This window comes from Rhea americana, unplaced genomic scaffold, assembly GCF_003343005.1.
Source record: "Rhea americana isolate MKP2758 unplaced genomic scaffold, rheAme1 scaffold_107, whole genome shotgun sequence".
NCBI lineage: Eukaryota > Metazoa > Chordata > Aves > Rheiformes > Rheidae > Rhea > Rhea americana.
In genome coordinates, this window is record NW_028185117.1 from 1,176,573 (window position 1) to 1,201,053 (window position 24,481).

The following is a 24,481-nucleotide window of genomic DNA, read 5'->3' on the forward strand; positions in this document are numbered from 1 at the left end:
TAGAGAGCATCGTGCCAGGCACAGGAGAGGGGGGCGGTAAGAGAACTGGACGCTGCAAGATCCAAAACACGCAATCAAATGTACGGATGCGGGAGACGAAAGGGGCAGCCTCCTGATTTGTTTCTCCAGGAAGTTAATSATACGTCTGTCGAGCTATGCAGATTTTAACGGAGATGTAATTCAATACTCTCCTCCAGGAAAAGATCTTTCTTTTTATTATGGCCACCATATTTTGCTACACCAAATATATCAAAGTAATCTAGGCAAGCCCACAAGCTTGTAAAGAAGTAATCTGCATCCAAATATTGGATGTTTTTGATGTTTCTGCAGAACAGAAATGCTCAGAAATTCATCACTTTCTGGGCTTTTATCAAAATTATTATTTTTTTGCAGAAACTACAAACAAGTTACCATGTCAGTATTTTCAGTTTTCTTGTTTAAAATTTGATTATTATTGTTTTTGAAAGAAATGTCAAGAAAAACTAGTATTTTAGCAATTTCCTCATTTTTTGAGCATCTGTAAAAATAGTAGTTGACCGATCCTTAACACATAGCTAATACCTCTCCAAGCCCAGCAATTTGATCTGATTATATTAGTCAACTATAGCATGAGTATGAAGACACTAGTTAGGCTTTAATTGTGTATATCCATTGGGAATCAATAGCAAAAAAAAAAAAAAAAAAAAAGGAAAAAAGAAAAAAGAATCTTGCCTTTGGTTAAATTAATTTTGTGTTAATTTAAGGYGGTCTCTGAGCTGCTCTGCATAGCCGAGGGGAGTTCCCGCATCCCTCCATTCTTCTGCTTCCAGCCTGCACGTTCGGCTGTCAGCGGGAGGCTGGATTTTCTACTCCTCGGGTGTCTTTCCGTCTCCTTTCAGCCTCTGCAATTAGCCAAAGGGTGAGGAGGGAACACTTGGTGCCGTGACAAGTAGCCACAACTTGGCGCCAAGTGCTGCCAGTCTTTCCCTGGCAGCTTTGCAACACATTCATGCCAAGCAGATGATGAAAGCTGGCAATTACGRGTGTATTTTGTGGTGCAGGTCTTCACTGAGAGAAAAAGCTACATTGGGGGAAGCAGCTCATTGCAAGGTCCTACACTGACCTGCTCAGACGAGACTGCCCGTGCTTGTGTATCCTACCCCCAGCATTTTCTGTGTTCAGTGTATTAGGTAGAGATCACAGCGACTGTCTCTTACAGCATCTTTGCCTAAGACGGTGGGCTCCCAGGAACACACCAAAACACAAGTAAACCAAAAATCTAATAATCTTTCGGCCCTGATGTGTTCCACAACAAATGGGTCTTCTCAAACATTCCCTGAGCAGATGTSTCCGTGCATGCACATGCACACACAGCTGCTCCTGGGATCATGCAGAGTCTAAATGGCGCACAAAAGCCGTGGTGTCATGCTGCACARAATAAAATCTGACGTTTTCCTTCTAAAGAAGACTCAAGTCTCCTACTTCTGGAGACTGAGATCCGCTATCACAGACTGAGATTTCTGAAGCCCTTCACCCCAACATAGGGGAAAAAGTGGTGCTGGAGGGCCTCAACCAAGGAAACCTAATTGCAGATGGGTTCTGCTGGAAGACCTCTAGGTCGCTTCAAACTCTTCTGAAGCGAGTTTGGAGGAACACTGCCCTGTGGGTCTAGTGCCTGCCAAATACCAGTTTCGAGAAAGGTAGTCTAAATTAAATGTTACTCCTTAAATCACAGATATTTAGTCACTACGATCCTATAGCAGTGCAAATAGCCAYCTTCAAGCTGAACAGTCCGGTAACTATGAATCTTTATCCCTTAAGCAACATTATGTGCTTGAGTTACGATTTGCCAGTTACTGTCCCCTGTAAACATGTTGGACTACACCACTTTAATCCCAGAKTTCATTCCAGTGGGGACAGATAATCAAATCCAGACCTCGTATCATTCTAACCACATWATACTTCCTCCAGCCGTTACGTTCTTTAAAGCGCGCGCCGATAAAAGAYAGCGTCCCGTGGGCTCTCTGTAGCTCAGCGGTCAGCCCTGACAAAAGGCAACGCAAAAGCAAAGCCAGAACGTCAAACTGAGGGTGACTCCTTGCGACCCTGCAGCTGTCCCTTCTGTCCCCTGCGCCCATCCCCGCTCCGAGGCCGCCGGGGCGCCTGCGCCCGTGGCTGCTTCTGCTGGCTCCTGCCCGGGGCTGAAGCCTCCTCCAGCACTGGGCACATGTTCAAAGTGCCACCCCAGGGGAGCAGTGATTTCAAGCCACCATCCAGCTGACCTCGGATGCTACCAGCCAGCATCCAACGTTTCCTTATGCTCGTTCCTCTCCCACACCGTTGGCTTTTGATTGATACATCGCTTGCTTGATTGCAAAATGCGCTGGCACAAAGCAAGTTGCCCTCCGCTTTGGGCGCTTTCATTTCCAGTGCTATTAAGATTCAAAATAGGCATCTGATGGCACAGCTGAAAGTATGAAAGGAGAGAACTGTGATTTTGAGCTTCTTCCACAAAACCTTCCTGACTGGGTTAATGCTCTGCACGGAAACCTCTCTTTTTTGCTAGATGGGTTTTACTCCTTTGCTAAAGAGGCAGCAGGAAAAAAAAAAAAAGGTCTACATATCGTTTAAGTCCTCAAATGAAGCTAAAATGACATCTGAAGGATGAATAGGTGTTATGGATAGAGTTATTCTTTTTCTCATGCCTTTATTGGTACAATTTCATACCCTGATACAGCTATTTTCTTTCTCATTTCTAGTTTTTTCTAACAGAATACACCGGGCCTCTTCTAATATACCTGCTCTTCTACATTCGCCTCTCGACTATTTACGATCAAGCGGAAAGCACGAAGAACTTCCGCCACCCAGTGGTTCAGTAAGTGACACGCGTGGACGGTCTTGGGGAGGACAGGGAGCTGGGGGCTCCGGAGAGAGGTGCCGCTGGGCGGAGGTTACAGATGCTCTGAGTCAGCTTCCCCACCCCACCCAAAACGGGGTTGAAGGGAGTTTCAGAGTTCTTACCACGTATTGGTATTTCAGTGACACTCATCAGTCTGACCAAAAACAGAACAGCGGTCGCAACGGTCACTGCAGCTGCAGTGTACTTGCCGCAGATAGTGTGTCCTCTAGACACACAAGGTGAAGCACCGAACAGCAGGTAGTAAGCCAAAGCCATGCTTGACAGAGAGGAGGGGACAAAACTTCAGGTGCTCCAGTCCCAGTCTCTTCACAGTGCCTTCCAGTTCCGAAGAGCCCGCGAAAAGATGGCTAGCACCAGCATCCTGAACAGAAGGTAACTACCTCCACAGCAGCTCTCACCTAGATAACAACAGAAACTATTTCAAGAGGTCTGTGTGTCATGAGTCAGGTCAAGAGCAGTTGAGCATGAGTCAGGTCAAGAGCAGGGAGAAACTTAAGCAGCGTACGAATTCAGAACTGGTCATTTGCCTTTGGAAACTAAACTCTTCAAAGGGTCATTGCCATGGCCACATGCGACGTATTTGAGTTCTGAGGGAGTTTTAAGAAACAAAAAGCTTCAGAATAAGAGCTTATCCACTGTTACAGAGGAGCAGAGACCATGTGTTGTATCTACGTGTATACACGCACGCACACACACACACACGCAAATACAGAGAAGCTCATGCATAAGCACACACCAGTTAGCCTTTCTTCTGTCCCTCACTCGAACAGCAACGCTAGCAAGAATGATGAAACACTTCAGGTGGGACGCAATAGGAGCTGACTGCAAGGAAAYGCATGCTGGTACGGGTTCATCTGCTTGAGCTCAAGCGTGTGCAAAAAAGTAGTGAAGAGAAGACAATCAACTGATGTGATTTTCTAGGAAAAAAAACCCTGCCCTTCCCAAGCACATCTGAAGGACTCTAGGAGAAATAAAGCAGACCTGATGATTCAYGGGAGGGGTAAAGAATGGCTATAGATGAGGAGGAGCTAGCAGCTACGGCTGCTGACTGCCGGCGGGGGTTCCAGGCACTGCCACCACCAGCTGTGCCCCTCTGCAGGACAGCGGCTAGCGTGCCAGGCCGGGAACTTTCACATCTAAGGAACCTGCTTTTCTTCAGCCCAGTTTCCCCTGTGGTGGGGGCATTTGTGCCTGGTGGAGGTGTGGGACACGATCAAAGAAAGCCCATCTGCCAGCTGTATGCGTCGGAGCTGGGACGGCACACAGGGAACAGAGACTCCAGGACAGGACGGCTTCCCCGCAGCACTCGGACCCGCTACATAGCGGAGAAACGCAGGAAGCAATATTGCTGTTCAGAGATGGAGGAACGGAGACTCGGAGAGAGAGAGAAAGGGAGTTAGTGGAGCTGGGAAAGAGAACACAGCATTGCTGAATTCAAACCCAGAGCTACAAGCTTCTTGCGTTCCTCCTCTTGCTCATACACTTAAAGGGAGAGAGTTTTTAGTAGCACCGAGGAGCCAGAAACACCTTTACTGTCTTTCAAGTGGGCAAGGAGCATGCAGAAACCTTCCAGCGATCACTCTCGAAGGGTTCATTTGAGGTCCCCATCCTAAACTGAATTAAATTTGAAATTCTCAACAAAGCGGAAAGTTTGCTCTGGCCTTTAGTTGAGTCGTTAATTGCTTGAAATTTTCTTAACTCAAATCTCTCTGGTTTAATTACTTTGCAATTGTTTAATCTTTGACTCTGCCTACCATACAAGATGTGTAATAAAAGTATTTGAGATTTCACATGCTGAAAACCACTTTTCATTTATGCCTTATAATTGGCTTGCAGTGAGACAGGCTCTGGTAGCATGGTAAATGTAACTAAGATAAAATGCCACCAGGAACCACTCTTGACATTTGTTTTTGAAATTCAATCTTTATGAGCTGCAACACATTCTCCGAAGCAAATCAGCAGCGCCTGCTATTGTTTCATAATCTTCCTCAAAAGAGAATCAGTATAATAATTTCTAGAACGATTACCACGTTCCTTTGTAACTGGGTACAAAAAAGCTCTCACAACGGATTAACYTTGCAACAAAATCTCATTTTGCGTCCAGGAGGAAATGAAATACAAACTACCTCCGTGYAGCTACTTGAGTTGGCAAAGGACAAGGAAACCGTTCCGAAGCTGTTCAGAATGTTTGCAAATGTCAGGCGCATCCTGCAGGAGCATTAAGGTGGCCTTACAACGTGGCAGACGTCTTTCGGAAAAGCACGGCAGACATCTGCTTGTGTACACAGCTGTCCCGCTTTAATGTCCTGTCAGGGCGATGCATCACATTCAGAGCTCGAGGAGCTCGTTCTAATTCAAGGCTGATAAAAATAAGTTGCTTCTCTGTAAAATGGAAGCGGCTTTGTGTAACGCTGAAAATGATTCCATTAATCTTTGGCTCCAGATGCTTCAATTAAGACAAAACCTTAAATCCTAAGATTTCAGTATGACTTTGCAGTTTTGGAATATTAGTCCTTTTTGTGACAATAAACTGTGAGGAAATAAAAARCAGTCTTTCGCTTACCTTCATTTCCCTTCTTGCTTTTTCCAGCTTGGCCTGCTTCTGCCATTGTTTACACTATACCAGACATCTTCTGGAGACGTTATTTGTTCACAAGTTTTCCGGAGAGCACACTCCTCTGAAAAATATGATAAAGGTAACAATATAGTTATCATTTTATTTAAGGCAGAGAAGATCCCCATATTAAAGCAGTCCTTTGAAGAAGATGGGAAAATTAAAAATAATMTACTTTCCAGCTCCAGCAATTATGATTATTCAAAATATAAATATAGGAAGAGTCTTGGGGCCATGTCCCCAAGGACATGAATAAGAATCATTTTTGCTGCTGCATATCAATGTCCACTTTGACTCATCCACTTAACGAGCTGATTGTCACGTCCAGGATATTTTTCAGACTGAATGCTTTATTATTTATTTTTTTAATGAGATATGCTGCTGCAAAAACTAGCAATGATGACAGAAATCACACGCTACTTCCTGGGTGCAATAAAACTATGGAGTAAGAGACAACACTTGCATCAGGAAATTAAAGCCAGATTACAAATAGAAAAAAAAAATGTTCTCATTCTATAGATGGAAGCCTCAGGAAGGAAGATACTGAGCTGCCTAAGGTCTTTAATAGGCCTCCTGTATTTCAAGCATTTGTTGTTATCTCATAGGCTCTCCTYCTTCTGATTTTACATCCTCAGTCGTTTTGTATCCCCTCCATCCCACTCGGTGTGGGGAAGGATYCTCCCTTTTGAAGATCTGCAATACCTTTACAGTTTTAGTGAAGAGGATAGACATACACCCATGACAGGTGGCTCGGCTCCGTCCCACTCGGAAGGGAGCTGGTGGCACAGCTAGGGATGCTGCCTTACGATGCGCCACGTGTGAAAATAAAGAGGAATATAAGCTAGAGCACCTCGCTGGCTTTGGAGCCAGAGTGCCACATCCGGAATGATTCCCGCAGGCGGGAGTCAGAGACCCACCGCGACGGTTCTTCCCTCGTGTCCGTGGGCACCGGCCGCAGGCGCACTATGTGAAAAGACGAAGAAGAGAAGGTCTCGCTTGCTGCCCTTGCGCAGGGGACAGAGCTGCAGCCAGCCCCAGCGTGCTGCTCTTCCGCAGACTGTGCRGCGGGCGAGGACGCCCCAAACTAGACATGGAGTGAGGCTTTAYCCAGTTCCCCACGGTCGTTTCAGTCCATTGGGTTGGCCAGCGGGTGGGTTTTATTTTTTTCTTGTAGAAAGGATGGGAGTGGTGACCCTTAAACAGGGCAAGACCATGACCAGGTTATCTCTGTTTGGGCTGTGCTTATCTCCGTACTTTCAGACACCAGGAAAAGGCAGCCTGGGTGCTGCTTTTTCATGGATGGATGAGGTGGGGCTGGATCCGTAGGTGCAGGGGCAGCGTGTGACTCAGCTGCACGAAGCTCATGTGATTTTGTGGAACTGTGTGCCTTCTCTGCCTATTCCTTTTTGTTCTTTGTCATCTCAGCTGGTTTATCGGACTGTTTGGCTAGCTCTGTCTTGGAAATGACAAGCTTAAGATACAATCACAGCTCAACTGCTTGAACCAGYGCCGATTTTTAACAGCTTAACTCCAAGAAATGTCCCCTTCAGAGGTAGAGTTCCCTCACTCCAGAGAAGAAGAAAAATGCCAGTTCCTGCAGCAGACATCCGCTCACTCCAGCACACTCTGAAAAACCTATACTTATTTTCTGGGCGTGCGTGTGGCCATAGAGCATTTTACAAAAATCTGTGTTACTGTTCCTTAACTCAAGAAGCCACTGCAAAGCTGATCAGTGATCATCTGGGTTTAACATGTTACGAGACTATACATACATACATACATATATATATGTACAAATTTACAGTTTATAAATGTGTGTAATGTTTTGTCCATTCCAGGGCTGTGCCTTTTACTGGGGATTCACTTCCTGGATTGCGTACTACATCAACCACCCACGGTACACACCACCATGTACGTATCAGTAGAGCACAAAACTGATTTGGGTTTTAAAAAGGTTTCGGTGTGCAGCCTTAAGTTCTCCAAACTCAGTAGAGGTTTTGGCCTAGACATCAAATCGTATGACTTATCTGCCCGGAGATGAGGCTGTTAGAAGGCAGATCATGGCAAGGGCGGCACTCCTGCWTTGCCACTAAACATATGTTCCTGTTCAGCAGTGGTTACGTGCTGCACAGTTTAACAAACAGGAGAGATCAGCCATGCGGAGGAAACAGAGATCAGTGTATTTTGTTCATCTTCACTAGGGCTGGCTGTGTTTTCTTGGAGAAGAAAAGATATTCATTTGCTAAACAAATGGTCTTTTTTGTGAAACCAGTAAAAATCAATCAGATGTTGTTGAAAAAAAATGAAAAAAAACTTCTTTTTTACTTCCAGATTTCACTCATCATTCTGTACCTTTTTGTTATATTTTATTGCTATATTATTATTTTTTTGATTTTTTCTTCTTGTCTGCTCTTTGAACTTTTATTTTATTTGATCATAATTGTCCTAACTTTTTTTTCCTACTTCTTTTTTGGAGGTGGCATGTTATCCTTGCCTTTATCTTCCTTTTCCTCTGCAACTGATATATATCTATGAGCTTTGGGGAATGTATGATTTGCTTTTGTCAGTTTTAATTATGAATCTTCGTAATCACAGTGAAATATCTCAATTTGTTCAATCCAAAAGTTCTCTCAAGTGGCATTTGCTTCTATTTCAAAACAATACAAAAAATCACTTTAAAAATGATGTGATTCATTGAAAGGTGCTTGAATTTGATGTGGCTTTGACAGTCATGCTGCAAACAAGGTGGAATGCTGAGGCAGAGCTCTTAGCACTCCAGGCCACCAGCTCAGGAGGTGCAGGGAGTTCTTTACTCACTTACAGAGAAAAGCATTTGCTCGAGGTGCAGTCTGAAGCCAGGAACCTTCTTTACTCCTCCAACCTTTTCAATAGAGAAAGCCTTCAAAAGACGTACTTCTAATTCCTTGCCACTGCTTTTAAATGACATTTGTAGATAAATTGAGCAAAGCCCTCTGGTGTAGTTAGATAGATCAGTAAAGAACAGAGGAGTTATCTTGGATGCAGGTGACCTCCAGAGTCATATCCAGAGATGATCCAGGTAAGGAGAGGCAAGCAGATAATTGCAGAGTGGCAAATTAAACCAGGCTGACAAGGGGCCCGTGACAAGGATCTGCTTACCAGCTGCGTCCTTGGCTGTTGACATGTGCTGGCCCTTCTGGGTAGAAGTTTTAGTGTATGCCCTTGGCACCACCGAGGAGTCGTGTGCCAGTCAGAGAGGAAAGGCTCCTGAAAGCAGAGGCTCGATGAGATCAGGTCAGTGAAGCGAGGCACATGTGATTTGTGTCGCTCAGCCATGACCAAGGTGTACAGGAGAACTGCAGCCCTATGGAGATGCACGTGATACAGCACTACAGTGGCCTGGGGACAACAGCAAAAAGGAGATGCAAGCAAAGGGAGTTCAAAACTGCAAAGATTAAATGGATCTCTTGCATGGCGAGACTGTGAAGCAGATACCGGATATATAGAAAAGCCTCACTACTAAAAGCATAGAAAAGCATAGTAATTGCTGGACAGGTTATGTCTTGGATGCTCTGTTCCTGGAGATAGAAGGGCCTATCCAAAACATGTGGCTAAAGTGGAAATCATATGGAAATGATGTAATTCCTGGTCTCGTTCTGCCACTGACCTTCACTTATCCCTCTCCTTGCTTTTCCAAGCAACATAGCAACACCGACTGCTTTGACAAAGCGCTTGGAGATGTGAGGCTGACAAATGTTAGATAGGAGAAGTTGGGTGAAAACTGCCTTCAGATCAGTGGTGAGGACACTGGCATTTCCTAGAGTGCTGCCACTATTTGCACTGTCTTCATATTGTGTGGTAATATTCACTCTTTCTGCAGAGCCTGCATACTGTAAAATGCAATTTATAATTTCTTTCTATTTTCTAGCATTTGGCCACAGACAAGTTTCTTTTGCTGCCCTTGCTTTTCTGGTATGTACAAAAATAAGGTGTTACGAATGATTACAGAATAGGAACAACCCACAATTTAGCAAAATGCAGTAGTGCTGCTATGCAAGTGTGTATATTCCTGTCACCCTATGTCATTTGACTGGATGTAGCCATACAGCTAATCGACTAAGGTTTCTGGGCTGGGAAGTCTCCTAGTATTATTTGCCTATACAAGGCTTAATGTAATGCTGGTGCATGTGCTGTGCCTGAGYGCTACGATGAGAACGTCATCCGCATTATTGTTACTCATACTTGTGCAGAACATTAATATTTAGTCAGATACAAACTTGCAATTTATAAAACACTAAAGCATTATAACCTAATTCTTTATAACCTAAAACTTTTCAATAGCATTGAGTTCCCTAAATAACTCAATTTCTACCCTCAGCAGCTCTGAAAAAATACAATAAAAAATCCCTGYCAAAATGGGTGAAGCCAAGGGAGAACACAGTGGAGGGAGGATTGGTTTGTCAGCCTTGTATTTAACCCTGCCTTTATGTAGCTACGCTTACGGATACCACTTTTCACCAAGCAGAAGGAAGGGGCTCTCCACGGGACCGCGCAGAGATGAGGGTGCCGCTGGCAGTCGCACAACTTTCTGTAACGGGGGTCCCACCAGGGGCAAACGCCCTGGATTACAGCGTTTTGGTCTCACCTGTAGGCAAAGCGATGCCATGGACAGTCGCGGTGGCTGTAGGAGGCTGATGCCCCCCGAGGGGGAATTTGTAAGAAATGATTCACATGGATCATTTCAGAGAATGTTACTCTATGGCACCGACATTCAGGCTGTTTGGTACAAGTTAAAAGAAACCATCTTATAACAGCGCGCAGCCGGAGACCGCAGCGGCGGTGGCTTTCCAGAGCCAATTTTCTTTCCAGTAACGGGACACTTCAATACAAAATGAAGTTTCATGTTTCTTTCAATTAGTTTTAATTGAACTTATGGTTGAACTTTTGAAAACTGGCTCTCAAAAATGACAATTGTATTTTCCTTTTTTTTTTTGCTATTAATTTTACACTTTCAATTTCTCTGGCTTTTTAGCACTCTTCCTTTTTTATTCTGGTTTCTTAATCTTTCCAGCTTTGCAGAATTTTAAAATGATAAATTAATTTTAAGACAACATAACTTTTTAACCTTGCATTTTTTCCATCTGAGGAGAGAAATCAAGTCGTCAAATCCAGAAATGATTAAAACTCAATTCAGTCCGAGACACAAATGTATACTGCACTTTGATTTTCATCATAAAAAAAAAAAGTGAAAAATGAAAACCAAACAATTAATTAGATTGTTACACTGATGGGTTCTCTTCCTCAGGAAGTGAACCTGGTTTTCTCACCAGTTCCCTCTTTAAATACGGGGAACGCTTTGCTTYTGATCAGAATTTTGATTTCCGTTGTAATCGATGCTGAAAGCTACAGAAACACGGTGCCCGGCTTTTCACCTACKTCCTCGCGAACCCTGACAACGACGGGCGGCCAGCCTGAGCGGTAGCGGGGGGATATGCATGTAATGCGCTTACTGCAGAGTCTTAGGCAAATAACTGATTTTTTTTTTTTTTAATATTTTGCAGATGTGTGAAGCTGGAAATCACTTTATCAATGTAGCTTTAGCTCAGCAAAATCATTCAGGTTTGTCTTTTCTTGGTTTCCTCTTTGTCTAGTCAAGACTGAAGCGTGCTTAACCTATCCATCTTCTGCTGATGTGCAGTAATTTATATGTCTACAGCCACAGAATAAAGAAAGATGAAATAGGTACTATGTCATCAGTGAGAAACATTAGCTACACTGTTGTTGTTCTAAAACTTGTAGCAAATTTATCTTAATTATAAACAACAGTAATTTAAACATGTATTTAAGCATTGAAGGTCTCTAAAGCCCATCATTGATTGACAATGACGGATTCAATTTTAAGTAAGTTTCAAAACCTTTTAAYTAATCTGCATAGTTCGGAGATACATACGTATCTCCCAGGGCCAGTACATGCACAAATGTACAAATACACGAGCACAAACTTGGAGCAGCTAGGTGAGCATGTGTACGCTCGGAAAGGCTGTGTCAAACACGAGTTTTTCAGATTATTTTGTGCCTTGAGAATAAAAGTTACACTGTACATACCAGAAAGTAAAGTACATTTTCAGATTTATTACAATAATCAGTATTATCTCCTACTAAAACACCCCATTCAAGAAAATACTTCACCATAGTAGCTTCACGCAGAGAAGCCAGTTGCTGTTGCAGAAAGCATTTCGTGTGCTTGGGTTCTTTATCACAACGGCTCTAACGCGGTTTAGAAGCACCAAAAGCTAAATAAATTTACTAGCGCACTCCGYGCCTGCGAGTATTAAATGCGGTGCTGTTGCCAGAACTGAAAAAGAAAATGAACCGAAAAAGAAAATGCTGCCTACGTTACCGTCTGTAGGAGCACTACCAGCGCTGCRCTCCCCTCCCGCCGTAGTAAAACCGCTTTGGTTTCGTGTGCTTTCTGTTCCCTTTCATAAAGGAAGTAAAGCCTGTTTTCCGAGTCCTACCTACAACCCCTTCACGTGGCTCTTCTTGCTGGTATCCTGTCCCAACTACACGTACGAGGTACGTCACCGGGTGGACCGGGCCGCCGTGTTGCCTCTGCGCAGCAGCCCGTCCGTGCTATGCCTGAGGCTCCTCACTCATCCCACCGCTTCCCACCCGTCTCTTCTCCCCATCCAGCACACCACGCCGTCTCTTGCTCACTCCTCTCTCCCTGTCCCCGGGTGACTTCCTCCTCCGGTGGCAGCTYGGACCCCAGTTAACGAAGCTTTTTTTTCTTTGCAACAGATCGGCTCCTGGATTAGTTTCACAGTGATGACGCAAACGCTGCCCGGTAAGGTCGAAACTGCGCGAAGACGGACTCTTAAGTTGTTGTTTGTGGAAGTGAATTCTGTAAATCTCAGATTTGCCCCCAAGTTACCATACACAACAGTGCCACCAAAGCCCCCGTGTGACCCGACTGCATGCAGCTGCGAGGTGCCGCCTCAGAAAGCCGTGGGGAGCACGAGCCCCGCTGCCCCATCCCTGCCAACTTCTCTTGATCAAAACCTGCTCTCTGCTATCTGCGAACTCTTGCTGTGTCTTCAGTTTTCACAGTGCAAACAGGCTTTGAAATTTAATTTAAAAATTTGCGTTTTTCACTTACAGTTGGCCATTTCTGATACAGGGAACTTTCTTTTCATTATAAACCTGCAAGAATACTTCTGAAAGGGATAGGAAAACAGATGTCCTGAGCACTCCCGATGAGTAAAGRCACGGCCAGGTTTCTGAGGGCATTTCCCCTGTTGCGAACATCAGCAATCCATAACAACCGCCTGCTTAGTAGAGTTCGCAAATCTCGCTCAAGATTTGCTTGCTTGCTACCTAACCTGCRTCTTTAGGGACCTAAATACCATAAAAAGGGAGCAGTTTTATGCTTTAGGCCCTGGTACGGGAATGGCCTGAAAGTTTGTTGTTGTAGCAGGGCAGCATTCATGGGGCAACACCACTATCCCATTCCTGCTGGGATCGTCCCAAACCTAACAGTTTGCCCGGAAGCCACGTTAATGTTTCTGATCCCCCAGCACATATTAAGGAGGAAAGAGAGATGAATTTGCAGAAAGTACCCTCTTGGTGAGACCCAACTGCCAGGCACCTACCCTGTACTTGCTCCAGGGCCCCGCTGTCCCTCTGTACACGGACATTATAGCACGGCTCCCTGTGTTGAGACCGCATGATGCCAAAGGAGGCCTTACGATTTATGGGGAACCCACAGAGGAGATTCGGTGGGTGCAGAAGAGGTAAACAGCTTCTGTGTGAACTCCGCGGTGGCACCTGTGAGCAGCAGGATATGCTAACGGGGCCGCGGCAAGGCTGTGAGCGAGGACAGCRTTAGCCCGTCTGCACCTACAGAACGTTTCCGTAAATCCTCTTGCATCCGCAGAAACAGACAGGCAAAGAAAACACATGTTCCTTTTTCTCTCTCTCTCTCTCTCTTTTCTTACTAGTTGGCATTTTTGCTTTCGTGATGGTCATCCAGATGTCTCTCTGGGCCAAAAAGAAGCACAAGCTGTATCTGAAGAGATTTTATCCAGAGGTGCGCAGAAAAGCAGCTATGATTCCCATCATCTTCTGAGCTCTTCACAAGAGTTGAAACCTAAATGCATAGTTCAACAACTGACTCTGAAAATAAATGAGCCATTTTGTTCAATAATCAAAGTCGGTCTGAGGAAGAGCTCCTGCGTATCTTTTTCAGAAAATTAACAGATCAAAACGAAGAGCTTTTAATTAAGTGAAGAGAATGTGGCTCTTGAATTCTTGGTTCCTGCTAAAAGATATGATTTAATTAGATTTTGTGTAATGGAGCTAATTGGGAAGGGACAGGAAAATTGCTCATGTTGAATGTTTTAGGATAGATATTTAGCTGGTATAAATAAGCACAGATTTTCTTAAAATTAACAGAGTATGGCTCATCTGCAGGCATTCAGGTCTGCTGAGTTTAAGATTCAATGTTAGGTGGTGACCAGATTCTCTGCTTTTTGCAGCAGAAGATGTTTCATAGCCTTATTTTCATTAAGCTGCAGAGAAACAGCACGTTCTGCTTCAGCTCCTCTAAAGCATCACATCAAAGAATGACTGGTGTGCTGTTAACGCAGTCTAATACAGCTTTACAAGGTTTTCCTTTCTTTTTTTATTTAATTGAATCTGATAGCAAGCTGTTCGATACAAATTGGCTTAAAGTGATCACCGCAGAGAGGTCTGCTTTTCTTTTATTTTCAAGTAGGTCTTGAAAATAAGCCTCATGGTCGCAGGAGAGGCCTGGGAGCGAGGTGCTTCCCATCTTGCCACTAATTTGCCTTGGGGACGTCACCTCTGCGCAAAACGAGCCCTCCATCCCCCCGTTCCCGCTCTGAACAGCTCCRGAAGCAGCAGGCGGCTTTCCGAGGCGAGCGGCGCGTTATGGTCCTCTTGCCCGGCATCGCTCGCCTTAGCAGCCCCATCGGCGGGCACAAGGTGCCCCCGCGCAGATGTCGCTCTCAGTGGGGAAAGGGGTCCTGGCAAAAACGTGTTTCCACCCCGGCCTGCAGCGCCTCAGATGGACACTGCTGAACAGCGTCAGCTCCCCTTCGATTTGATCACTTAGCTCTCTCCGCGGTTCCAGGGCGTTATTTTTTAAGGCATTTGCTGGGCTTCTTATTCGAGCCCCTGGAAATTCTGTTTAGCTCYGTTTGCAAACCAGCAGCACCGTTGTGCAGCAGCACAGTTTGGAGCAATTTCAGTTACAGAGAGCAAAAGGACTAGAACTGATTTCGCAAGTATTAATGCCTTGACTCCCCATATCTTCAGTTCAGTTTTCATCCTACTTCTGTTGCATATCTTTCTTCCCCCGTAGGCCAGCGAAAAAGCTTGCCTGAAGAACTTCAATCACTAGAGAAATAGCGAAGTACAAAAGCAGAGCGGGGCAGGTCCTGCCTCCTAAAGGCACTTTTATCGTAGCGCCAGCTCAAGTGCTCTACCAAAGTTAATTTGCTCAGTAAATTGGGTTCACATCCCTCTTCTAATATCTAATCTAGAGGCTTGCAACACTCWCCCAATTAGCCAGAGGAGCAATGASCTACGTTGGCTCATGGTGGCAGCTACTAGCAATGTGCAAGTGAACCAGCAGCCACGCCATGATTTTTCCTGCCCAAAGAGGCAGATAAAATAGGCTTGTAACTAATAAATCTGGAAAGACACCGTGAGCAGCACCCAAGGACACCCCTCCGCCTTGGCCTTACTTTCAGAGCTGTCGACAGTAACCAGGTAGAGCTGTGCAGTGTGACAGGGTTTAGCGACTCCGGTGCGCTTGCAGTAACTCCGTTTCATGTAGGTAATGTAAATGAATCGCCTTCCTGATTTTTTTTTTTAACTTCTCACCTGCGAACACCTGGATTTTCTTTCTTTCTCTCAATGGAAAGCCACAATAAGCACCCAGCCTCCCAACCCTGACTGTTAATAAAGATCTATTTTAGAAAAACAGTCTTTTCTGCGCTCTTTAGTCACTGATATCTAAAATAACAATATTCATCTGTGCTACTCATATGAGTCATCAGAATCTTTCCCCCCTCCCCGCTTTTAATTACAGGTGGATTACATGTCTCCTTCCTAGCAGCTTTCAAGTTTAAAATACTGGGAGAGGGAGCATTTAAAAGGCTAAAATTACATATTTCTCTGGTAATCTCTTGATTACAATTGTTCAGCTTGAAGTCTGTTCAAGGCATGTCTGTATGAGACACATTTCCAGGCCAATTCCAGCTGCTGGGAATGTGGGTCCTGCTCAGCAGTTACCTTAAGCAGAATAAGTGCTTTGGGAAATGTTTTCTTCCCTGCTTGCTGGGTGGTTGTTCAGCACATGGGGTGGGAGGGAAGCGTTGTGTAGCAAACGCCTGAAGCTTTAAAATCAGCATACGAGCAAACAGTGGGCAAGAGCAAATGAAGGTAGTTCGCGGCAGTCTGCCTGCGATAAACGTGGCAGATGTTTTGGGTTTCACAGATATGGTCTTGAATAGCTGGAATTGCTCTGAAGAGCGTTAGACAGCTTCGCAGAGAGCRGTAAATCCAACTTGCGGCACATGCACAGACGCCTCCGTATTGCCCTGCCTTCTCTGATTTCCAGGGCATGGGCTCTGCGATGAGGCTCTCCTCCTGGCAGGGGGGGACACATGTGGTTTTAAAACAAAAAGTATATAAAAACTGTCAGTCTTTGCTTGGATAAAAGTTTTAGGGACCTTGGTTTTGGAACCCACTCCTAAATTGGTATCTAACTGCTATATAAAAGTTGCGTTCCCCAGTGATTTTAACCACAAGCAACAAACAGCTTTGGAACCAAAACCCATTTTCTTCACGCAAACCTCTTCACGGGAAAGTTTGTCACGACTTTCTTCGTTACCTGAGAAAAGAGATTCCTGATCGAGTTCTAAATATGCTGATATTTTATTTTCCCTTAAGGACAGGCCTAAGCTTTTCAAGGCCTAAGCTTTTTCAGGCCTAAGCTACAGCCCTCAGCACTAGGGTACGTCTCATCTTTCCCGACAGCCAAGCCCGAGACTTGCAAATTGAGGGAGGCCAAATGTAACCCTTCAGATTCCCATCCCTGCGTTTTCATGGCCTGCTCTTGCTGGGACTTGCCCGGCCTCCGAGCGTTGCGGCGGGGAACCGAACGCTGGCAGCTGCTGCTGCACACAAACTTTGCGGCCTGTCTTTGGCCCCCGAGTTTAAGAAAGTCCTTAAGATGCAGCCGTGCCGAGACACCGCATCTCCTCAGGTGGCAGGACTGAAAGCGGTCTCTGTGATCGCACCTTCCCACAGTGAAAGCAGAGCTCGAAAGGACGCGGAAAGCAGGCGAAGCGAATGAAGGCAGATGGTCATCCCTCTTTAAACATGCTGTTATCACCAAAATGCCTTCTATTTTCCATTGTTTTGTGTAAARAAAGTGACTCCAAATTGGCTTTTATCACACTAGGAACTGAGATAAAGCAGCCTGATATCAAAGTAGTTCTGCGAAAGAGAGCCTGCAGTGATAGCGAGATATAATAAAATAAAAATCACTGAATGTGAAGACTTCTAAAGTGCACTATAAGAGGAAGAAAGCTAGGAGAGCAAGAGACTCTTCATCTATTTATRGTTTTAACAAGTCCTGCTGAACTAAAAATTAATTCAAACCACAGTTTTCCAGCGATAGTTTCCACACGATGCTTTATTGGCTTYCCTTTCCTATATTTTCTCGGGCACAGGTTTTGTCTTCAGGCTATACTCCTTGCCATTAACATTCATGAAAGCTTTTAGAGGAGCACGCTGTATGCCAGTTCCCGGGTTTCTACCGATAAACGTAAAGGAAGCGTTTTGCTGTCACTGCGCGCCAATGACTATCTCCATGAGTAATACGTTGTTACGCAAAGCCGGGTTATCACAGGTGAGTGTAAAAATGCTGCTGCGTAGCTCCAATTAAGGGCAATTTTAACATCACACAGCAAGATTGATTTTTATGGTCTCTGCCTATGTAACATTCAGYCAAATAGGACTCCAACCTACAATTAATCTTTTTTTCTGGTGTTGCAGGTAACAGCGCTCCCCTAGCATCACACACGCACTCTCCTTTTGTAACCTCTCATGAAAGAATCCACTCTGCATTTCCTTTGCCATGTAATGGTCAACCTAAAACCCTTTAACTTGTCCTAAAATATGTGCATCTGGGTCAAAAACTCCCACSCAGTTATTAACACTTCTCTGCAATGCCTGGCCCTACCTGCTTTTATCTCATCTTCTAAAGCTTTTGAAGACGGCGGAACGAAGTAAGAGAAAATCATTTATAGTTAAAAGAGACACGATGAGAGTATTCAATCATACTAATCAAGCCCTTATTTAAAAAAGCAAACTTCACGTCTTTTGTCCAAAACACCATCTGATGGTCAGTTTTTAGCTCTCGCCATGTGAGGCGTTAGGCCGTATTTACAGGGGGCAAAAGGAGGGGCAGCGACTTGCCAAACGCCCGGCGCGAGCTGCGCGGCGCGGAGCTGAATCTCGAAGCAGCGGACGACAGCGCTCCGCGCTCCCGCAGCCCCGGCGGCACGTCGCCGTCGCGCTCCCTTCGGTTCCCGTCGCTCCTGGCCTCTCGGGGCGGAGGGGCTTCGCAGACCCCGCTGCAAAAACACGTGGAGCCCTGCTTCTTCGGCGGCTCGGCGACCTTACCTCCTAACTGCGAGCGCTGCAACGTGCTCTCGTAGACGGTCCCGCCGTTGTGGAGGGCGCTAGCASGTGAAAGGGAGCCGGGACATCGTGTTTGTGTGGCTGTAACAACGCGAGAGCTGYGATTTTTTCAGGGAAATTAAGTGCTCTTCCTACCAGAGAAAGAAGGCTCAAATTTCCTGCCCTTGCGCGCTGCAATACCAAGCCATCAGGAGACACGAGACTCCCGATCGGTGTCTCAGTGAGCGCAGGTTTGGAAGAGGGCGGTCAGGAGCCAGGCACCGATGGGCGGTAACAACGGCCTGCCCTGCTCCAGCGGGCCCRGGACGGAGCGAAACCCCTCTCAGCCACTGCTTCTGCCTTCGCAGCAAATGCTTAGAAAGAGGACTACTTTTATTGCTTGGCAAACAGTTTATACAAGCGTGCTAAATGCGGACGAGCGCAACGGGGGGCACTGCTGCCGCGCCGGAGTCCTGGGACCGCAGATGCACCTCTCTTCCAAAGGGAACATCTAAGGAGGCCAAAGGAAATACCTTGTGTCATCACCTCGCCGGGCTGCAACCGTACRTGACTAAAGCGGTATAAAACATGCTGACAAGATCCCCGCTTCCCAGCAGCCCCTAGAGCAGTCATTTTTTCAGATATCATTGAGCGAATAGAAATAAAATCAAATCCTTCAGCGCCCACAAACGTACGGTCAACACACGCAATCAATAAGCTGTTGCAAAGACAGAAACTGCAGGAGTTTTTCTACTGGAGATAAGGAGAGGGGGGAACGAAAGGGAAAGAAAAGTGCTAGAAAAATGCTTCCCCCCCCCTCCTTTTGGCAGGGAAAATAAAATTGATTCATTGGTTACAGTGCAAGGAGACGAGCGTCTCTAGCAGAGATTAAGGACACGAGCAAGGTCACGGCACACAACAATTTCCAGCAGCAGCAGACAGCGCTGCCTAAACCCACTTCCATTTTCACTGCAACGGTTGATAAAAAGGTCACACTAGGAGACAGGCCGGAGGATGGTCAAAAGGTTAAATCGGGCAGGTGGGAAGGGAAAACGGACAGAAACGTCCTTTTCCACACAGAGCTTTTGGGAGAGAGTTGTTATTCTCTCCCCGGCACGTTAGCTTAGAAAAATCAGTTGCGCACACAAAAAGTTTAGCAGAATAGAAATTCAAAGTTGGTCTATTGTGAAACCATAAAATGATCATACCAAAACTGTAATTTTGACAGTGTCAAAATATTTGAGTAAAAAAAATTAATTTTTATAATGATAAATTTTTTCCTTGCAACATGGTGAAATAGCTGCAAATTACAGTGCTGAGTATAATAGTGACACTTAAAAAGGACATTTATCATCCGAACTAATACAGACAAAACCACTGAGGGGTGAAGTGAAACTATTCCAAATGAAACACTCCGTCTGAATTCAGCTTCCCGCAAACTATCCAGACGCCAACAGAAAGGCATTCCTTCCCCCCTCCTTTCGTGCTCTCTCAGCACCTGCTACAAACTTTTGGCCGTAAACCTGCCGGTGTATTTACGTTGCTGCCAGTTTCTCCGCTGATTCTAGTTCTTCCGTATCCACTGTTACTAATCTGCACCACGCGGATGGCTCCAGCCGCTATCTGGAGCCAAGAAACAGGCCTATACTCAACCCCGAGGAGACCGCCAGCCTCATGCAAATCGACAGGGCAAGGCTTCAGCAGACCTCCGCACCTGACGTCTAACGCTGAAAACGTTGAGTTCAAACTGTTCCACTGTATTCAGCTTTGCAATAAAACCGTTCTTTTCACATCAGCCAAAGTTTTCCGAAACTCGGCAGATGACCTCACGGGGTTGCCCATTGCTCRCTCTCTCTGCTGGCTGCTGAAGGACGCGAGCACCCGTATGTCCCGGCCTGGGCTCCGCTCCCCCAGGCAGCCCCCAGGCTCCCCATGGTTTCCATGCCTGGACTTGCTGCTCCTTAGTAGTTGTTACTTCAATGCCTAAAGCAAAGAAGTCGACCTTGTGCTGTACACAGGTGTACCGAGGAAGACGACTCGTAGGCCCCATGCAACTCCCCTGCGCACGGGGAGAGGCAACAGGCCAACAGAGCAAGGTATGAGAAGTGCTCCGTTTTGTAGTGTGACATAGAAAGAAAACCCTTCTAGAGTTACATTGCCAAACTCACCTGAGATGAACCAGAAAACCTGTAATTCCTCGGAGCGGAAGAAAACTCCGCACAGTTAAGTCCGTGCTACAGAAAGCAAAAGATAAGAACGACCTGTGGTTTTCATGCCCATTCACAGACGGTCAACTCAGCCTATTAGTACCATTGGTCTAACACGAAAAGTCGAGCTCAGGTGAGCTCAGGTGTTGTCCACAATCTGGCTGCTCTATTAGCTTCATAACGTACCCGGGGTTCTGCTTTAATTCAGTGTTCTCTAATCATTTGCATTTAAATCGACTGTCAAAAGCATGTGGGATCAAATGAAAACACTACACTGAAAATGCAAGGAACTACTGAAGGTAGATTTTTAACTGCTAGGACTATAACATTAAGGCAAAGTTGATGTTATTTACAGCAACATTAAAGCAAGTGTTATTAAGAGAAAATGAGGCATTTGTCAATAAGCATTTTCAGTACTACTGAAAGCCTCAGAATTAACATACTTGCAATATTTTGACTAAAACAAGCTCATTCAAAGGCTCTTTTTAGCACATTAGCATCTCATTAGACTTTGAGGATGTTTCAGATCTTTCTTCCTTCACTAGTAAACAGAGAAAGCAAATCCCAGTAAGAATGACACAAAACGGTGGCAGTATACGCATTTGTTCTTGCGTATTTACTTTATAATAAAATGGTCAGAGTAGAAGGATCAGCTATTTTGCCAGAAAATACAAMGCAATTTCCATAATCCCAAAAGGAAATATGAGCCAAATTCTGCTATCCCCATCCACTATTAATGAGTTTTTGACAGCATTAATGACCACTGGCTTTTATGGGGCTATTTCTTCAGTAGGAATACCCTCACTGAGGGTTGAGATCTGTCTCTAGCATCATGAGGTTAAAACAAGCTGTTAGTGAGTATCAAACACGGGTATACATTCATTGTGAGAGGATTTTTTAAACACTCAATTGCAGGAGGAAACCTCTGAAAACCATCTGAAGCTGTCTGCAGAGCCTTTAAAAAGCATTCCCCTGTCTCTTATCTTTCTAGCACCTATAGTGTCCTGTGCAAAAAAAATCTCAATAAAGAAACCTGTATGAAAAAGTACACCTACTGCACCAAGAAGGACAGATAGATTGATTTAAATTGGAGTGGAGGTGTCCTCGAAAGATGACTTTTTTTGCAGTACACAGCAAGGAGATTTTCTTACCACRGACAGGCAAATAAAAACGAATGCCTAGCTCTGGCCGTTCACCTTTAGGAGTGACGGTGCTCCTTCAAACAGCCCACAATACCAGCATCTGCTCAGACTGCCCCCCTGCTAAACTTTACAAGTGGGAATGCGGTGATGTCCAGGAGAGCCGCAGCRGTGGGCAGCCCAGTCAGGTGCAGAGCTCGGGGACGGGCATACTGCAGCACACCAAGGCTCCATCTACCCCAGCATCTGGTCTCCCAAAGCAGCCGGAAAGGGTGAAGAGCACGAGGACAAAGCAATCACGTATGCCCTGAGACGGTGACTTGGCGGGTGTTACCTACATGGACAGAAGCAGACAGGCTCAATAAACAATCCAAAGGGTCAAAGGAAACTATTCCAGGTCAGAAAACATACAACAAGAATAGTTGTATGGTATGTGTCCGAGTGAAAACACCCTGCTTGAAACATATGCATCTTGCAGGCTTACTTCCGACCAATTCAGAGCACAGCAAGAGAGGAGTGGAGGCAAACTACATGGTTTTTTTGGGGGGTCTTATGCTCACCTACCCTGGTGCTAACTGCTGTACCACTTTCAGCACTTTATGTATTCATTAGACTCCAACTCCCTCCTCATACTACACTGAAGTGTGCAAACAGCAGCAACAGTTTTCCTCCCGAAAYGCTTTCCCCTCACGCAAAGCTGTATTTACAGGTCCTAAGTGGCTTGTGCCAACAAGACAGGACCGACATCCTCGCTCAGTGAGGGCCGCCCACGATGAGATACAGAGAGGCCCTGAGAATGCCCTTCCGGCAAGCTTGCGTACTGGGGGAGAGCAGAGAGAAAAGTCAGAGGTAAAAAGAACAGATGCTTTAAGTTAGAACAAACTGAGATATAAACATAATTGTGCTGAAACATGTGTTGAGCAGGCTCTACGCTGCCACCACTTGCAGATGAGTAAGGGCTATCTGCCTGGCTTATAGCTCAATTATAACATTAATCAAAGAACTAATTGAGCTTGGTCAGCTTGGTCTTTTGAGCCTTTTCTTCTGGATTAACATTTATTAGAGCTAACACAGAAGACATGAGGTAGGCTGCAAAGGGCAGAGAGGTGATAAGCCCTGTATGTGAGAGGAATGGTAGCTGCATTCCTCAAGGTAAAACTGGGTTCTGGGCAGGTTTATGAAGGGCTCTGTACCTTCTAAAACCCTATAAGCCTCACAACATTAGGAATCTCTCTTTGTTTCACCATCTCCACTGTTTAGTTCTCTAACTGTGTTTCTAGCCTTTCCAGCCCGTTCGCGAYAAAGCCATGAGATCCATGAGACCCCAGGGGAATGAGACACCGTTGCATCTCTCTGATCCTGAAASCAGAGACTCTACCTCTCCTCCCAGAGCAAAGTAATCCAAAGGAGAAACTGCAGGTATCCACAGGATATTAAATAKCTGTGTATATTACAATATTTGCATGAAGCAAAAAACATGACAGAAAGGGCCCGGCAATAATAAAGGTTGTACAGGGGAAGGATGATTTATYAAAGATGCTGGCAAAGTGAACTGGAGTTATTGGACGTGGGCTTCAAAATTAAGGCATACGATTAAGCCATGTGGAAAAACAACAGTGAATTACAKTCCCTGACACTTTCCTGCTATTTTTGTCTAAGAAAAACTAATATGGAGAAAAAAATGTTCTATACTTCAGGGCAATTACAGTACTTTATCTTTTAAAGTTGTTTTGAGAGGACACGTTCTGCAAATGTCTCATCTCATACTGGGAAACGATGAGCAAGCTAAACAATTTCATGTCTCCTAAAATTTAAATATAAGGAGGCACTTTTTTTTTCTCTTGAAAAAACTTTTTTCTCTCATGACGATCCTACGCTAGATTTACCTTCCTTTTGGCTATCTAAATGATATTCTCTTGATGTTAAGGAAAAAGAGCTCAGGGGAATTCCCATCACATAGTGAGAGAGGAAGAAGAAGTTGTGTGTTTTGTTTTATGCAATGCACAGTGGCCAGGATTAAATGGGAAAACATCAAAATAGAAGGTTCTCCCTGGCTGTACAACGTTTGCTGCTCCCTCTCGAGCGAGGCAAGACCTGCGGGCCAGGGAAACGCAAGGCTAGCGGAAAGCTCCGCACCAGCTGTGCAGACACACGCATTCGCTTCTGAAGGCTGATGCAGAGCGGGTCACTTCCGTGACTCCGACTCCTCTTCCCAGGACAGAGGAGTATTAATTTTGGTGTGAGACGACCTGGGGAGACCTTGASTGACGGTCAAGGGATGGCCCTTGCCAACTCTGAGCGAGAAGATAAACCCGACAGGGCCTGGGCGCAGGGYGGTCAGAGAAACGAGGTTTGTCTCTGGCGGGTGAACCAGGAGCGCTCGTCTCGTCTCGTTTAGCTTCGCAAAACGGAGGCCGAGAGAGATCCGGCTGGGCTCTATAAATACCTCGGGGGTAAGCGTCGCGGAGCCAGAAGAGCGATTAAAGCTGAAGAACGAGGCTGGCACGAGAACAAAGGAGCATTAATTGGCACGAGTCCATTCTGGCTGGAAAGCTGAGGGTGATTTCTAGCCGTTAGAGGAGCGATTTCCTGGAATAGCCTTCCAGGGGGAGTTGCAAGAGCAAAAATAAACAAAAAGCAACAACAAGCAAACGCCAAGGAGATTCAGGGTAGACGCTGATGCATGCCTGACTGGGATGACAACGCGTGGCCATCTGCGACAGCGGCACACACAACTTCAGTGGTCCTCTCCTGCCCTATTTTTTGCCACGTTAGCTTTCACAGTGGAATTACAGTTTACAGAAATGACTATGTTTTGCAGCCTGGTACCTTCCTGACAATTTTAAAKAAATACAAATGCATCCTATGACTGCAGGTATTTCCTGGTGATACAAAGCCTCCAGATTTGGGCCCAATCATGCTCCTG

The 24,481-nt window shown here is 45.4% G+C and overlaps 1 protein-coding gene across 2 annotated transcripts in view; it reads left to right on the forward strand.

The window, feature by feature from the left end:
- TECRL (trans-2,3-enoyl-CoA reductase like) overlaps positions 1-15,501 on the forward strand; it is a 58,631-nt gene extending 43,130 nt beyond the window's left edge. For both annotated transcript variants that reach the window (XM_085310327.1, XM_085310317.1), the window contains exons 5-12: positions 2,739-2,854; positions 5,490-5,595; positions 7,352-7,424; positions 9,421-9,464; positions 11,054-11,111; positions 11,983-12,068; positions 12,294-12,339; positions 13,493-15,501. In XM_085310327.1, the coding sequence (XP_085166453.1) occupies positions 2,739-2,854; positions 5,490-5,595; positions 7,352-7,424; positions 9,421-9,464; positions 11,054-11,111; positions 11,983-12,068; positions 12,294-12,339; positions 13,493-13,620 (657 nt within the window). In that variant the 3' untranslated portion in view covers positions 13,621-15,501. The remainder of the gene's footprint in view (positions 1-2,738; positions 2,855-5,489; positions 5,596-7,351; positions 7,425-9,420; positions 9,465-11,053; positions 11,112-11,982; positions 12,069-12,293; positions 12,340-13,492) is intronic.
- The last annotated feature ends 8,980 nt before the right edge of the window (positions 15,502-24,481 follow it).